Below are 18,526 nucleotides of genomic sequence, written 5' to 3' on the forward strand. Positions count from 1 at the left end.
TGAAAGTTTACTGAGATCTACTCACGACAAGAGTCAAATTACTTGTAGGTATCAGCAAACTTGGCCAATATAGTTGATTCTGTGTCTGATTATTTGTATTATGTGAAGCCAAACGGAAATCAATAAAAACAAGAATGACTATAAATGACAGAATCTGTGATATTTCAGTTTATTGAGGATGTTACTCTGAATGACTTTGACAAACCTGCCACCCTCTGCATAATGTATTAAAAAGAAAATGCACAAGAAAGAAAAAATACTATAAGCAGCAAAATCAAGCATCAAGATAACAATATTCTACAGAATTTACATGTTTGTGTGTGTATTTATAGTTTTAAGACAACTGTGTCTTAACCGTAAATTTACAACCAACCACAACACGTCATAAGTGACATTTCTGAACACTGATCAAAGTGATAAATGAGATGAATTGATGAGATGTGATGGTGAGAAAAGGCGAGCAGAAAACAGTCAGTCAGCATGTGTGCAGTTGGTGGACGGTCCCTTGTTTCTGAGGATCATCAGCAGAGAGAGTCCACAGCAGTACACCAGACACTTCACTATCAGCACTGTGTACAGCACACAGAGCAGCTTCACCTGGTACTGAGACGGGACAAGAGCTGCTGGTGGATCTGCTGATGGAGCTGGTGTTGGAGATTCTGATGGAACTGCTGGTGGAGTTGCTGTTGGAGCTGATGTTGAAGTTGCTGTTGGAGCTGTTGTTGGTGAAGGAAGAGTAGAAACATCTGAAACAGAATAAAGTTAAAAACAAATTAGTCAGTGCTCTGCTCCTCTGCTCTCTCTGACAGCGTCTCCAGATGAAGCTGAATCACTGCTGAACACAGTCACCAAGCCTTCATTACCTTGTTCTGTTTGGGCCCTCACTGTGCCCCCTTCGTGCTTGACAGAGCAGCGGTATTTATATGTGCTCCTCTCTTGCTGATGGAGCAGCAGGATGGAGGCAGTGTGTCCCGACTCTCTGAGCTCCAGCTGCTCCCCCTCAGCAGGGTTCAGATCCTCCAGCCGGCCGTTCTTCTGTCTTTTCCAGGAGAACTGGACCACAGGAGGAGACATGGCTGAGGCCAGACACAGCAGGGAGCTCTTCCCCTCCAGGTGGGCTCTGGATGCTGCTGGGTACACGCTCACCACGGGCTTCACTACCTGCTTATCTGAAGTTTGACAGCAGCAACAAGCAGCACAGACACACATTCACACAGTCAACAGCAGTTTACAGCACTGCACTGCATTCAGTCTGATCCTGGAAACTACATGATCACTAAACTACTCATCAATACACCACAAACATCATCTACACTGATACATATTTTCATATATATCTTCATCTAGATAGAAGTTCAAGAAAAAATGGAAAGATGACAATAAAAAGTTCTGTTCATTATTATTTAAATTTTTACATATAATTCATGAAAAACAATGTCATATAAAATATAATAAAATTACATTTGTAGAATGCAGAATATTAACCTTCATCATAAAATAGGTATAAATTGTGTCTGCTATATTTTATGATATATATCACTAAACTTTATGCCATGCTTCATCATACATGAGATTGAAAAACTATACATATGCACAGCAATACATATGTACAGTATATTGGTACATAAGTGTATCAATCAGTTTTCTTTAAAGTGCAGAATCACCATGCAGCATGGTCCCAATACATTTACAATTAAAGAGAATACAATAAAAAACAAAACATATAGTAAGAGAATGAAATAATAATGAAATAAAATAAAACAAACACATTAAACACACACACACATATATATAAACTGGTATCACCACATACATGTCTGCAGATAAATAACCAGAAATAACACAACAAAGATGACAAAGATAATCCAGTAATACATAGTTTGTCCACCAGACAGCACTAATTTACACATATTTACCTCCATATATACCATAACACCATAGACCATAATATATCTATGATAAAATACTATATATAAGTCCTAATTTGCTGACATTAAATCTGTGTTCATACTTTGTACTTCCTGACCATGTTGATGAAATTAGTGATTTTAGTTTTCATTGAAATGTAGTAAATGAAATGACGGACTGAGTCTGAGAGCTTAATGAAATCAACTCTGAATCTGTATGAGACTGAAGAATCCTGCTCATCAATGAAATTTACTTAAATTATCTTAAGATTGTGTATAAAAAGTCAGCAGATGATCAGAGCAGGAAAATCTTCCACAATCATTCATCTAGAATTTAATTTCTTTCAGGAGAGAGAAGTTTCATTGAACAGCAGCTGATGAGAATACAGAATGAAATTAGAATATCAGTGCTGAGTTTCTCTGAGTATTTGGAAGAGTTTAAAGATTTTAGTTTCCAAGAAACTTATGAAGACAAACTCCTTTCTGATGCTTATTTAATGATAGAATGGTTGCACAATGAATTATCTAATTATTATGGAAAATTAATGTGTAAATCCTCAAGCAGCAGAAAATAAACTTAAAAACTTGTGCAATAAAACAACTGAAGGAAAATGAAAGTTTAGTCTTACCTACATACAGTTTAGTTCCAGAGCCAAAGATGAAGTAGAGGTTTCCTCCCACAGTGAATGTGACTGTGACAAAAACCTGTCTGCTGTTGAATGTGTCAGCTGAGGCGAATAAATCCAAATTATTAACCAGTATCATATTTCATCTCCATGATGTGTTTCTCTAATGTTCATATCAACATGACTGTCTCTTCTTTTGTTGTATTTCTCTTTATTTCAGCCTACTGAGGTAGAGAGAGGCGGGATCCTGCTATATTTCTAATCAGTCCAATACATGAAACATGTTGTCTGTCAGTTTAATAAAATATGATTTTACATTGGGATCAGTAGCTGTGAAAAAATAGAAAAATAACATAAATATGGGATATGAAATTCAGCCGCTCTGTAGCCTGCAATAGTCAAAAGTGTCCTCCATAAGAATCAAAATACTCTTCCTGACTTATACTTTATCCTCAGACTGTCATTTGAAGTTAGAATCCTTTAGATTTTGGTCCTTGTTGATAACTTGTGTTTACTGTTGGTAACAGCCAGTGTGTTATAATAATACATCTACTGGAGCTTTGACAGAAAAGCCTTATCAACCACTGGGGGCAGCAAACACACCTTGTCACTCTGTCAAAAATGAATGAATGAATGAATGAATGAATGAATGAATGAACTTTTTTTGCTTTATGCTTTAAAATGCTTTTAAATTCATCAGCAAATTTAAAAAAAATGCCAGTTTAAAACTGTACACATACACAAGGAGGAAAGGAGAAAATGAGAACAATGAGTGTCACTGTTTATAAAATATAATTTACATGGTTTCTTTGGAAAGAAAGTGAGGACAGTACATATGAAGAAGTCATTACATAAAAATTTGAGAAAATCATAAAAGATTGAAACAGGCAACTACAACGGCGTATTAGGGCCATCATAGGTTAAAAAATTTTAAAAAAAGGGGGCCGGGGAAGAGGGGTAATATTATGAGAAAAAAAATTTCAAACAGAATTTTCATGATTAAAGTCTTAAATTTACAAACAAAAACTCAAATACTCTCTGAGATTTTAAAGTCATCAATTTTTAACTATCATTTGAATTGGCCGTAGATGTAACCAGTGATATTCTTACATCTGTCCATTGTGTTGTAGTTCCTGATGCACAAAAGCCATCCCCTCATCCAAATAACTATGTTGTTTTCTTCTGAATAGGCCCAGTTCACTGCAATGTCTCTTCAAAGTTTGGATGCTTATGATAATATGGTGATTCTGGGCTAAAATCATAAGTATTTCATAAGTGCATGGCGTGGCTCTGAGGAATTGTAGTTTTTAAAAAATATTAGTGTTTTTCCTTGCACTGGAAGGTATAAATACTGAATTGAGAGTACACTGTGGAGTTTAAGGGGATGGTAAATACATTTGTGTAATCAGAGGTCAAGAAACAAAGGTCAGTATTTCACAGCAGGAGCCATGTAGAAGCTTCATACTGACATATGTTACTCTCCAGGTCAAGACCTTTCCAAGAATGTATTTGGTTTAGCTCTTTGACAAAGTTTTGATGTTCTCATTTCATGGACACAAGCCTCCCTACGTCTAGTTTCAGGGAGTATATGTAACATTAATGGGAAATAAGTTAATAATAAAACACATAAATATAAGTGTAGGACTCTACAGCCATGCTAATAGCTCTGTGAGGCTGTACTCTAGCACAGTAGTGCTATGAGCTAACATTAGCATGCTAACATACTCATAATGATAATGCTAACATGCTGCTGCTAAGCAGGGTGATATTTATCATGTTCACCATTAGAGTTTAGAATGCTAACATTAGCTAATTAGGGTAAACACAAAGTACTGGATGAACTGAAATTTACACCAAATAATGGTGCAAGATTAAAAGTTCACCGAAGTGATAACATTTCATCTCAAGGGGAACATTAATGTCTGTAGAAAATTTCATGTTAATCAATCAAATATTTGTTGAGACAAGTCACTTAAAAACACAAATGTGAACCTCATGGTAGCGCTCGAGGAAAAGCCAGAGGATCTGAGAACCATGAAAAATTTGTGACAATGCATCTAATAGACATTGAGATATTTCACAATAAGTGAAAGCTTTGACCTGCTGGTGTTATTAGGTCAGAAATGCACCAAAGTCATTAAAATGGGCATTATGAACATCTGTACAAAAATGTCAGAGATATCCATCCAATCATTTCTGAGATATTTCAGTGTGGACAAACATACCTAGATTCACTCTACTAAAAAAAACAACACGGGTCACCCTGTGGCTTCAGGGTTAAGACTCAGACTATGACCCCCATTCAAGTACAACTGGGGACTCTTATTGCAACTCTTTCTCCCCTCATTTCCTGTCATCTTTCTACTGATGCTATCTAATAAAGGATTTGAGAAGTTGATGTTTATAGTACAGAAGGTGAAAAAGAAGTGAAGGTTTGTTTACATTGCCTCCGGAGCCACAGGAAGCTTCCTGAAGCTGACCAATCAGAACAGACTGGGCTCATCAGGAGGGGGGCCTTAAAGAGACAGGAGCTAAAATGGCCTGTTTAAGACAGAGGCTGAACTGAGGGGCTGCATAAATGGCCAGTATAAGATAAATAAGAAGTTTTCAACTGGAAATCTTGCAGATATTCCAGTAGAGCCCCAGAATATAAATATGAACCTGGAAATATGCAGAATATGTTGACCCTCATTGTTGACCCTCTGCTTCCATGCAGTCCTGCACATAATCTGAATTTTCCCTCCATTTAACACGTTCCTCTGTCAGCACCTGACAATGTCATCAAACGACATCACCACATGTTCCAAGTGAACTTAATGTGAACGGGAGCTCAGTTACAATAATGATTGACAACTGTACCAAGAGTATAATATGTAATGCGTATAGTTATTATTTATTTGTTTGATCCAAAAGCCACTCCAGACCCATATGGTAACATTAACAAATTTGCTTTTGTCAATGAACAACAGTCTCCTCCCCCTGAGTGGCATATGAAAGAATATCTCAGTATTTGCTATTATACATCCACATGGAAGATTACAAATTAAATTAAAAGTAGATGGAGGTGAAATATGTGAACATTGGCTGTGGTTTATAATAATAATAATAATAGACCCTTTACAAAGGAAACAACAACACAAAAAGAAATAATGTCCATGAGTAAAGTGAACATATTAGAAGGGAGGAGAAGAACACAGTTCGTTAGAGATTACAAGCAGTTTTGAAGAAGTGTGTTTTGAGCACCCCCGTGCACATCGAACCGCAGCGCAGTTGAAGGGCTTCTGACACGGGTATGTAGATGTCTTCAGACCCGGCCTGTTTTCAGACAGTGCAAGAAGGAGATAAACATCACTTCCTTTGTCCACTATTTTGCCTGCTGCGTCACGATGAGTCACAAGACTTTGACCTACAAATCATAAATTTACATGTGTTTTCTATCCTTTACTGTTCGAGGCGTGGCACAGTCCAAGGGCTTCTGTCACAAGCATGTAGATGTTGTCAGACCTGGGCTGACAGGTCTGACTTTACAAACATGTAAAGTTTGGTGCAGATTGGAGCATGTACAATAAACTTATAGCAACTTCCTGTGTCATGGTAAAACATCAAAACTAAACGGTTAGGTGGTCACTGTAATTTCAATTCATAATTTGAAAACCTTTGATGATTTTGTGTGTAAAAGAAATTCACTTCCTAATTTTCATCAAGTCTACTTTTAGAAAAGTAAAGACTTCTAACTCACATGACCTGGCCAAAGTTAGGGATTTCAGGGATAAACTGCAGTACAGAGCTACAAATTTTAGTTTTGATTTTATTTTTCTGCAGCACTTTATCACTAAACTGTCACTCTTACTCCATGTTTTCCCTTTCCCTCATAGGTCATCGCCACTACTGAATTATACATATAAGACTCATAATTATTGTAACATAAATAATAATAACAACTTCATACAAAATTTGTATATAATGTACTGTATGTATATAGACCTTTCTGCTGTATCCTTCAAAAATGAGCTCCATTTAACCGTGACACCCATCCCCCCACTTTCTTCCCTCCCTCTCCCTCTCAGCTGGAGAGAAGGATTTCAGAGCAGTCTTCTAGTGGAAATATCTTCATAAATCCCATGACTTTGGCCAAATCCATTGATACAGGTTTGAAAGTGGTCTGACTTATAGTTTAAACATCAGACGCCAAAGTTTGGCACAAAGTCCATGCCCAGAGATTGCCTCCCCATTGTTTTACATTGTAAGGGTGATGTGGCACTGCTACTTTCAGGGCTTATTAAATCCAAACCGTTCGAGTTATTACAAAATTTTTAACAACTTTTTTCAACACAGTGTCATAAGTCATGTATCAAAGTTTGAAGCCGATACCATTAACGCCCTCGGAGGCGATAGCATTTGTTTGGGGTCCAAAATTGGGGCAAAGTCTTATTTTGAAAGGCTGATTGTGGACTTCCTGTTGAATTTAAGTCAGGTGTGTCTGTAGGTCTTGATGAGACAAATAATTGAGCAGCCATTGTTGTTAGATAGGTGGCGCTAGAGAGCACATTTTGGCACTTTGGGGGTTAATTTTTATTATCAAACCTCCTACTGTGTAAAACAGTAGTCTTCGCCTAAGAACGAAGACCCTGTTGTTTTTCGTGTGTTTGTTTGTTTGTTTCTTTCTTTCTTTATTTATTATTACGCCACTAATACCTTAAATTTGACCCCCTAAACATGCTCAAAAACTCACCAAATTTGGCACGCACATTAGGTCTGGTGAAAAATTTGATAAAATGTAAAAATTAAGCCCTAAATTGCCAAAACGTGCTGTCTAGTGCCACCTATCTAACAACAATGGCTCATGAAGACCTACAAATCATACACTAACACCCCTGACCTAAATCCAACAGGAAGTCCGCAATTAGCTTTTCAAAATAAGACTTTGCCCCAATTTTGACCCCTGAACAAACGCTATCTCCTCCAAGGGTGTTAATGGTATCGGCTTCAAACTTCAATAGATGACTTATGACACTGTGCTGAAAAAAAGTTGTTAAAAACTTTGTAATAACTCGAACGGTTTGGATTTAATAAGCCCTGAAAGTAGCAGTGCCACATCACCTTTACAATGTAAAACAATGGGGAGGCAATCTATGGGCATGAACTTTGTGTCAAACAGAGTCTTCTGACGTCTAAATTATAAATCTGACCACTTTCCAAACCTTTATCAATCGATTTGCCACGAAATTTCCTACTAAAACATGATTTTTAATGTAAGATTTGGCCAAAGTCATGGGATTTATGAGGAGATTTCACAAGAGGCATACTTTAAAATCCTCCTCTCCCACTACTCCTGGTGATGTCACTCCCTCAGTGCTGTGAAATATTCTACAATACACACTCATTATAAAATCACAGGAGGAGCAAGAAAAGACTTTAAAACTCACACTCTAATATCTCAAAAACAGTAAAAGATAGAAAAAACATGTAAATTCAAGATTTGTAGGTCAAAGTCTCGTGACTCATTTAAAGTACAAATGAAGTTTGTTTCTAAAACTATGTGGAAGCAGTAAATGTTCAAAAAGGTGTGGGTTCACTCACACTCTCCATTCAAATATACAAGTATTTTTCTGTGTCCAGCTGCAGTTACTTATTGTCTCTACACACCTGACAGTACACATGTTAATCAAACTTTCAAAATAAAAGCACACCACACTTGTAAGAAATATCCCTCATTTTTAAAAAGCAAAATGATCTGATCCCGACGGGCCAGAGTGCGAGGTCCCGACCAATGCTGCTTGCATCTTTAATTGAACATGTATTTTCTGACTTGCCGGAAAATAGACTTTGATTGTTAATTTTTCTTTTTTTACATTGTATTTTATTGGTATTAAACAGAGACTAAAGTTAACATTTGAATAAATTGACATATGAAAGGTTGTCACAATAACTGTTAGGTAATGTGCTCTGTTAAAACCAACTATCTGCTTTAAAGTTTTCAAATCTCATCTTCGTCCTTCTTTCAGTTTGTCGATTTGGGTGACAAGACTCAAGAGTTTAATGACAGAGTAACACTCAAACCTATCTTTGGATCATCTCAAAAACTTCCGTTTTTCGTTTTCATTTATTTTTCATCCGCCCCTGAATTTATGGAAAGATATTTCACTTTGACATCAGAGCTCACCTGAGAACCTGCCGCTCACCTGTCTGTGTGTCTCTGTGCTGTAGATTTTCATAATGAAATGATGCCTGACTGTCACAAACAGATCAGTTGAACAAGCTTTGGCTACTTATCTTATAAATCATTTTCATGTCTTATCGACATATATGCAATAATAACTCAAGGAAAAATGGAAAGATGAGGTTAAATATGAAAAATTTATCCCACTAATTTCAAAGAAGATTAATGTTTGGATTGATTACAGAACATTCTTGTTAGCTAAGCTCAGTTGTTACTGACACTTTGGTTCTTCTTTAAAAACGACTTGATGTCTTCATATTATTTTGGGAGGACTTATAACAGTAATGAAGTTGTTTATTAAAATGACATGTCTGAGCAACAATCACAAATTAGCTACCAATACCTAACACTTGAAATTTAAATATAGTATCAGATGATCTTATATTCGTCCAGTGAAGACATATTCTGTTATGTTTAAAACATTTAAACTATAAATACTAACCGCTTCAGATTCACCACCGTTCATTCATCACTGACTCTGCTGCTGCTGCTGCCGAGCTGCAGCTAGTCAACAATGTGTAAAACAGCTTGAAGTTGGGTTGCCAGATCATCAGGTCAGGGATCCCCCATATCAAGTTTTCTCACTCTTTATCATAATAACCCACTTTTTGCAGAAAACACACAAACCTGGAAACTCTGCAGAGATCTCACTGTTAACATTATGTCAACTTAAAATAAAAAGATGTTTGAGATCAGTGAAAATGTTGGTAGGGACAATTCAGCAACACCTTGACATTGGTAGCGACATGTCCCTTCTGTAATCACTCAAATCTACACCAATAATTTACATAAGTGATATTATATCATGAAATCTGCTGACAGATGTGTAGGGAAGAGCACAAGAAGGTTTTCATTGTGAAGGAGCAACAGGAAGATTTTGCATGTAGAGCAGATTAGCATTATGAGGGAGGAATGAACTTTATTGCAGCAGAAGGTCAAAGAAGCATCCATGTGTTCTGTATTCATCCTTTGTTCTCACTGTGTGAAACAACAGGAGAGCTGCTGAAATACATAATACACATATAAATAAATATAATATTAAAAAAACACTGACAGCAGCAAAACAAGAAGATTGTCCTCAGCTCAGTTTGTTTGTGACTCTGGCTGAGATGGAGGTGAAATATGTGAACCTGGGCTGTGGTTTACTGCTCTCTTCCTGTCACAAACACTGTTTGACATCTGTTCATCTGGAGGTTTTTGTTCAGGCTGCAGGGATCATTTCTCACTGTGGGAACCATCTTTCCAACACGAGCAGTAGTAGGTGGCTGAATGTGAATGTGTAACTTTCTGGATCTTCAACTCACAGCCTTTCGTTTTTTTTACAGCTAAGAAATCATCTCTCTGAGGATGATTGTACCCTTTATCTATTTTACAGTTACTCTTGTCAATATTTAGAATCACTGTGAATGTTTCTGTGTCTTTCTTCTGGAGCCAGTATACATTATCCCTGTCACACTGGTTAGTTCCTCCACATCTGAAGTAGACTGTTTCACCAGCTCTCTTGGTCAATGTTAAATCTTCCTGAATCAGGTCTGCTGCCATGGCAACCAGCGCTGTAGAGAAACAGACTCACAGATGAAGGTCAGTGTGACAGTGTATGTTAAAGGTTGAGTTTGTTGGCTCCTGATTGGCTGGAAACACTCACCTGAACACAGACAGCACAGAGCAGCAGCTGGGAGGAAAAGCATTTTGTGCAGTGGTGTTTCCTCTGGTGAACCTGGGGAGAAGTGGCGCTCTGATGCAGCTGAGGCCAAACAAGGACGAGCTGTGAGATCAGACGAGGGCGTCGTGGTTTCTAACAGCTCCTCAAACCTCCCATCAGCCCCTGCGGCGGACAGATAAGGCTGCTGCTGCTGCTGCTGCTGCTGCTGTGTGGTTTTACATTTCAGTTTAATAAATAAATTGAATTTCCTGCATCATCTGATGGTATCATGCATTCATTGACGTTCTCTTTTAACACTGAGTTCAGACACATTTCCTCAAATATCATCCTGACAGAGTTGGTATTTTTGGAAGCTTTGTGATCTCTACTAGAATTAAAAATAAAGTTCTGAGGGTTTCGTTTGTGAAGACGAAGCCACCGGAGGGTTCAGAAGAGTTTAAAGTCAGGTGTCGTCTACATGTCTCTTTGGTGGAACTGATAACAACCCATCTGCAACATGAGGAGACACAACTACACACTGCTTTACTGATTTATTGTATTTTTTAAATTACTATATCTTTTTTTTTAATCTAAATTTAAAATATTAATCTCAAAAGTAACTACAGCAACAAAAATACAATATTTTCCTCTGAAGTGTTGTGTAGTAGAGGTTTAAAGTAGTTTAAAATGGAAAAACTCAAGTAAATACTGTAAAACTGTACTTGAGTACATTAACTGAGTAAATGTACTTATTTACTTTTCACCTCTGTAGGAAAAAACAGCTGGATGTAATTTCATCATTTTTCATTCTTTTTTTGTTATTTTTGTGTCATTTATTTTTCCACATGTTGCGCCCTGCAGTTAAACAGCCCGATTATTTGACATATACATTCTCTATACAATATGAATATATAAAATAAAATATATAAGATATTTAGACTAAATATTACTTAAATATGATCCAAATATGTTTTTCCACTGTAAATATTTTGCGCAACATACATCATTTTAGTCTGATCTGAATATTTGTGTTACAGTTACAATCATTTAGAGGCTATTTGTAGTCTAATGAATGAAGCTTTTTTACCACCATTCTGTATAATCCAATATCTTTAATAAAATTTCATAATATTATCTGCTACTGAATATCAGTTTATAAAACAAATGTCAATTTCACGTGCTCTTAACTAAAAAAGGTTTTAAAAAATGTCTGTTCTCAGATTCATTAAGATCTTTATTTTTTAAAGTTGCTTTTATTTCTGATATTCTAATATTAATTTGTACTAGTGCAGTGCTTGTTCAAAATATGTCTGTTATGAATGGGTTGATTACTTGGCCTCTGGTGTTGCTGCTTGCAGATTTCTCGAGAACCGCTCATCCAAACAACTTCACACTCGACGCTGCACTTCATTGTGTCCTCAGCAAAACACCAGACAAGTGTGAAGTCGATCGGATGAACTGTTGTAGAGAAAATCGAAGGACACGCATACATACAGACAGACAGAGACTCCTTCCATTTTAGTTAAATATATTCAAATGTAATTCTAATATTAGAAAATCTATAATAAAAGAAAATTCAACCAATTTGCAAATAACTAGACAGATTATTGAAATTATCACATTTAAAAATGACAATTGTATGATAAGTTACAACAACAAGATAATCAACTAAATAAAAAATGAAAGGTGTAAAATATTTAACCATAGTTCTTATTTAATTATATGTTTTTTTATTGTTCATTGAGAAGTTACTATTGATTGGGAATAAACTAGAGCATTATAACACTGCAATAAAATTATATAATTAGTAACTGTTCAGGTGTTATTTGCAAATATACCGTATTTTTTGGGGCATAACACAGTAAAATCAGTTCAGAGACACAAATTTTGAAGGAAAATCAACAAAAACAAAGAACTTCATAAAACACAGACACTGTGATGTTACAGTTTATTAAGAATATCAAAGTTATGAATTAAAAAGACAAATCTAACTTTGCAGAATGTATTAAACACAAAATAATAAATGTAATAAAGGTTTGAAAAATACTAAAAACTAAATTATATTTTCTATGTTTATTTTTATTTTTTGTACAATACAAGTCAACATTAAAAGTAGGAAACAAAACAAACCTGAGCTAAAAAAGCAACTGTTAAGGTTTAATTTGTAAATATATATGTGTATATATGTATTTATATATTCAACACAACTGTATCTAACTTGTGCATAAAGAGAGAAAATGTAAAACCAACCACAACACGTCATAAGTGACATTTGTGAACACTGATCAAAGTGATAAATGAGATGAATTGTTGAGATGTGATGGTGAGAAAAGGCGAACAGAAAACAGTCAGTCAGCATGTGTGCAGTTGGTGGACGGTCCCTTGTTTCTGAGGATCATCAGCAGAGAGAGTCCACAGCAGTACACCAGACTCTTCACTATCAGCACTGTGTACAGCACACAGAGCAGCTTCACCTGGTACTGAGACTGGAAGGACACTGACACACACACACACACACACACACACACACACATACACACACACACACACACACACACACACACACACACACACACACACACACAGGTCAGTCTTCTCTCCACACTGTTTCAGTCTGTTCAACTGTGGACATTTCATCACAATATCATCATATTTTCTTCAGTAGAACTTGGACTTTTCCAGACGGGACGACCAGCTTTACATGAAGACAGGGGTCGACTACAGTTTGACTGACAGCTCAAAGGCCCTTATTAAATACAACAAGTCAGGGCCGGACCCAGCTTTTTAGGGGCCCCAAACAGGATTTGATTTCCTGTTTTCAACTTAAAATAACTTTTGAATCCACAACTAACTACAATTTATAACAATTAAAATCACTCAAGGATAAAAAGCAAAGTCCAAATACTGTTTAAAAACACACAGGTTACTATAGATTTGAAGTTTTCACCACTTGGGGGCAGAAGAACTCCACAACAAGCTAACAAACTCCTCCCTGACATATTATGGTCTGTCTGCTGTTTGCTGCTGGGCAGGTAGTGTACAGTGGGTTTATCAGGAAACAGCTGCTGCTGCTGGAAACACTGAGACTGAAGCAGACAGGAAATGTGCTGCAAAACCACAACTAGGAGCTAAAAGAGGCTAAAAAGCTCATTTAGTCATTAGATTCATTCTTAATATAAAACTATTGATTAGTGGAGCTTTAAGATATACTCCCTAAACTTGTTCTATCACCCTGGAGGCCTAAAACTGAGTATAGCGCCCCCAAAAGGTGTTATTTGTCAGCCTGTGAAGTGAAAGCTCTCTCAGTGGGACTTGTTGTGCTGTGGGACACTCTAACAGAATCAGGGAGTGTATGTTTAAATCCTTCAATGATGAGCAGAAAGTGAACAGACTGATATGCAGCCCTAACTGCAGCAGGACATTGGAGCTGTCAGAGCATGCAGAGAGGCAGCAGGTGATCTTACAGTCAGCTTGCTGCAGAGCTGGCAGGTCTGCTGGCTCTCTCTCTGGAGGACAGGAGGCTGCTGGAGCTGGAAGCTCTGAAACACAAAAGGAGTCAAATGTTTGGAGTTGCAGTGAGAAATGTCAGTGCTCTGCTCCTCTGCTCTCTCTGACAGCGTCTCCAGATGAAGCTGAATCACTGCTGAACACAGTCACCAAGCCTTCATTACCTTGTTCTGTTTGGGCCTCCACTGTTACCCCCTCGTGCTTGACGTAGCAGTGGTATTTATATGTGCTGTTCTCTTGCTGATGGAGCAGCAGGATGGCGACGGTGCGTCCCGGCTCTCTGAGCTCCAGCTGCTGTCCCTCAGCAAGGGGCAGATCCTCCAGCGGGCCGTTCTTCTTCTGTCTTTTCCAGGAGAACTGGACCAGAGGAGGAGACATGGCTGAGGCCAGACACAGCAGGGAGCTCTTCCCCTCCAGGTGGGCTCTGGATGCTGCTGGGTACACGCTCACCACGGGCTTCACTACCTGCTCATCTGAAGTTTGACAGCAGCAACAAGCAGCACAGACACACATTCACACAGTCAACAGCAGCTTACAGCACTGCACTGCATTCAGTCTGATCCTGGAAACTACATGATCACTAAACTACTCATCAATACACCACAAACATCATCTACTGGACACTGTATCAATAATCATATCAAACTAAAGCATCATGGAAGCTCATCATATGTCATATATAAAGATTAAAACATCATTTACCACTTTATCAATATTTACCACAACATTAGTTACTAATATAATAAAGTTTATAAAATATAAAATATATCATGACATAACAGCCTCATATAAAATACATTTGCTAGTGATTATAGTGTTTTATGTAAAATATATTTACCAACATATACTTTAATTAATAAAAATCAATAAATAATTTTAACATGAGTTTGATCTTTTACTTAAAACAATATTACCACCACCACGACTACCATGTTCAGATACGTCTAATATAATATAATATAATATAATATAATATAATATAATATAATATAATATAATATAATATAATATAATATAATATAATATAATATAATATAATATAATATTATATGATGACATTTGTCTTAATAAAATTTAAAGTATAGTTTTATTACTTGGTTAAAATATATTATATTTATGTTACATTTGTAAATGATTATAGTGTTTTATATGAAGTATATTTACCAGCATATACTTTACTCTAATCAGACACACAATACATCAATACTTTTAACAACTTTTTAAAGAGTTTTAGCTTTTATATAAAACACAATTACCACAACATGTTCAGATATGTAAATAAAATATAATATAATAATATATATTCTTAATTAAATTACAACATGTAAATTATCTGATTCATTATATTTTCTATCAAACACTTTCTATTTTTTTTTACACTATATATTTGACATCATGTTGATTTCATAAACCAATATGATTTATATTAATTATGGATTAAGATATACAATTATACATTTTATCTATAAATTATATTTAGCTTAATCACACATTTAAAATGAGTTTGCCTTCATGCATTAATTTATCTTCCACTAAAAGACATATTTATCATCATAAACACACAATTATCATGAGATACATTTTACCATTTACAAATATATACTGTATATTTAACACACAATATATTTATCACTATTTGCTTCTAAAATGACATTTAGGAACATTTATTAAATGATGTTTCACATCATATATCATCTTGTTTTTAATAAACAGGAGCTGCTGCTGAATCAGTGAGATTATTAAATACTGTTTATTTGTAACATTACTGATATCAGACTTTTTGGCTGTAAACAAACTTTGATGTGATGCATAAATAAAGAAGAACTTGTGGTGTGCAGTGAGATTTGAAGCTCTTTTCAGGAGTTATTGATTAGTTTTATGGAAGAATGGCTGAATCAAGAATTCTCCACTAAATATGAAAAAAACTAACATGTAAAGCCTGAAGCAGCAGAAACTAAAACTAAAAACACATTTTCAACTTGTTCAATAAAACAACTGAAGGAAAATGAAAGTTTAGTCTTACCTACATACAGTTTAGTTCCAGAGCCAAAGATGGGGTAGCTATATCCTCCCACAGTGAATGAGACTGTGACAAAAACCTGTCTGCTGTTGAATGTGTCAGCTGAGGTGAACGAATCCAAATTATGAACCAGTATCATATTTCATCTCCATGATGTGTTTCTCTAATGTTCATATCAACATGACTGTCTCTTCTTTTATTTGATTTTAGCCACATTAGCAGTGTGACTATATGGATGCTAATGTCAGTCGGTTGGTCGGTCCACCACTTAAGTGCAGATCCATTGGATCTGATTGTGGATCAAAGGACGGATGGATTGTTCATTAAATGTTGTGCAGACGTTCACGGTCCCCAGAGGATTCAATTATTTATTTGACTTGATTGATTCTAACTTTGAATCTAGCGCCACCAGCAGGTTGACATGTTTGGTCCAGACTGAAATATCTTTTCATCTATTGGATGGATTGTCATGTAATTTAGTAGAAATATTCATGTTCCCCTCAGGATGAATTATAATAACTTTGATCCTCTGACTTTCCCTCTAGCGCCACCATCAGGTCAACATTTAAAATCAACTAAGAACTCATTTAAAATCAAACTGACATTTGTAATGATGTAAATTACTTAAAGCTGCTATAATCAATATTTTTATAATAACCATGATGTGTCAGTGTGTAATGTGTTGGTCGTGGCTCGTAGTGATGAACCTACAGAGAATTATCAGTGACTCTGCAGCTCCTCTCGGCTTTACGGAGCTTTATAGTGAGTTTCAGCTCATTGTTTATCTGTCCGGCTGCAACTTTACTGTTTTGTTAAATAAAAAAATTAAAGTTCAAAAGTTGTAAAGTTCACATTTGAGGAGATTTGTTGAGTATTATGAACTAAACCAAGTTAGGATGACATTAGTACCTGTGCTGCCATGCAGGTACATTTTCATAGGAGCCGTAGATTTTGTTTGCTTGTCAATCAATTGATGTTTAACATTTTGAATCACATAAAGGATTAAATTTCTAATAGTAAATGCTGTAGTGGAGCCATTTGTCTTAGAATATGGACAGTAAACATCAGAACCTGTGGTTAAGGTTTAGTTAGGTTTAGGTAAAGATCATGGTTTGGGTTAAAATGACTTCCTCCTTAAGATGAGGGGAGCTGCGTCGTCATGGTTACAATAAGAAACACGTGGTTAAAGTTAGGAAATGATGGTGGTCGTGTTAAAAGAAACAAACAGTGTCTGCTGTCGTTTCTCTTGTGAAGACAGTCTCAGCTGCTCACAGAGCAAAATCCATTTACATTTACCACATTTCTGTTGAGGGGAAATTGTCATAAATCCAAGAATTGTGTTGAATCTTTTACTAAAGTGAAATTATCTGTTGAAATCTGCTCAAAGATGTGACGTGAAGAATGCTGCCTGAAGGCTTTTATTGTGAAAGAGACACCGGAAGTGTTTTCATTAACAGCAGATTATTATTGTGAAGGAGGAATGAACTTTAATCCAGCAGCAGGTCAAAGAAGACCATTTTTATCTTCATCTCAAACTTTCAACTCTGTCAAACATCTTTTTCTATTTATTATTTTGTCAAGTTTAGTTATTAAATCAAATGTTAATAAAGTTTCACTTTTGATCTCTCCATTATTTGTCTCTTTTATCTGTGTTATATTGTTGTTTGTTTGTTTGTCTTCATCTTGTTGTATCATTGTGCTTCTGTGTTGCTCCTTTGTTCTCACTGTGTGGAACAACAGGAAACCTGCTGAAATAGCTGATAAATAATATCAATGAAATATAATGTTTAAATCAAAATCCTGACACCAACAGACAAACATTTAGTCCTCAGCTCAGTTTGTTAGTGACTCTGGCTGAGATGGAGGTGAAATATGTGAACCTGGGCTGTGGTTTACTGCTCTCTTCCTGTCACAAACACTGTTTGACATCTGTTCATCTGGAGGTTTTTGTACAGGCTGCAGGGATCATTTCTCACTGTGGGTATCTCTCTTCCAACAGGAGCAGTAGTAGGTGGCTGAATGTGAGATATTAACTCTCTGGATCTTCAACTCATAGACGTTTTCATTTTTTCCACCTGTGAAATCATTTTTCTGAGGATGATTGTAACCTTCATCTTTACCATCATCCATGTCAATTCTCAGAATCCTTGTGAATGTTTCTGTGTCTTTCTTCTGGTACCAGAATACAAAATAATTACTGATACACTCATTAGTTCCTCCACAGCTGAGTGAGACGTTTTCACCAGCTCTCCTGGTCAATGTTAAATCATCCTGAATCAGCTCTGCTGCCATGGCAACCAGCGCTGTAGAGAAACAGACACACATATGACGGTCAGTGTGACAGTGTTTGTTAAAGGTTGAGTTTGTTGGCTCCTGATTGGCTGGAAACACTCACCTGAACACAGACAGCACAGAGCAGCAGCTGGGAGGAAAAGCATTTTGTGCAGTGGTGTTTCCTCTGGTGAACCTGGGGAGAAGTGGCGCTCTGATGCAGCTGAGGCCAAACAAGGACGAGCTGTGAGATCAGACGAGGGCCACGTGGTTTCTAACAGCTCCTCAAACCTCCCATCAGCCCCTGCGGCGGACAGATAAGGCTGCTGCTGC

General features: G+C 36.5%; 2 protein-coding genes across 2 annotated transcripts; both read right to left on the minus strand.

Annotated features, from left to right (window-relative positions):
• Positions 1-10,590, minus strand: LOC121908931. The gene is made up of 5 exons (XM_042429265.1): positions 10,399-10,590; positions 9,989-10,306; positions 2,537-2,599; positions 864-1,169; positions 1-746 (listed from the first exon to the last, which is right to left on the minus strand). The coding sequence occupies exons 1-5, from the start codon at positions 10,439-10,441 to the stop codon at positions 472-474; spliced, it is 1,005 nt and encodes a 334-aa protein (XP_042285199.1). The 5' UTR covers positions 10,442-10,590; the 3' UTR covers positions 1-471.
• A 1,887-nt stretch (positions 10,591-12,477) lies between these two features.
• Positions 12,478-18,526, minus strand: LOC121908910 (Ig heavy chain Mem5-like). Its single transcript, XM_042429237.1, has 6 exons — positions 18,318-18,526; positions 17,899-18,225; positions 15,926-15,970; positions 14,067-14,375; positions 13,860-13,934; positions 12,478-12,892 (listed from the first exon to the last, which is right to left on the minus strand). Exons 1-6 carry the CDS (start codon positions 18,358-18,360, stop codon positions 12,744-12,746), a joined length of 948 nt encoding a protein of 315 aa, XP_042285171.1. The 5' UTR covers positions 18,361-18,526; the 3' UTR covers positions 12,478-12,743.

This window comes from Thunnus maccoyii, chromosome 12, assembly GCF_910596095.1.
Source record: "Thunnus maccoyii chromosome 12, fThuMac1.1, whole genome shotgun sequence".
Lineage (NCBI taxonomy): Eukaryota > Metazoa > Chordata > Actinopteri > Scombriformes > Scombridae > Thunnus > Thunnus maccoyii.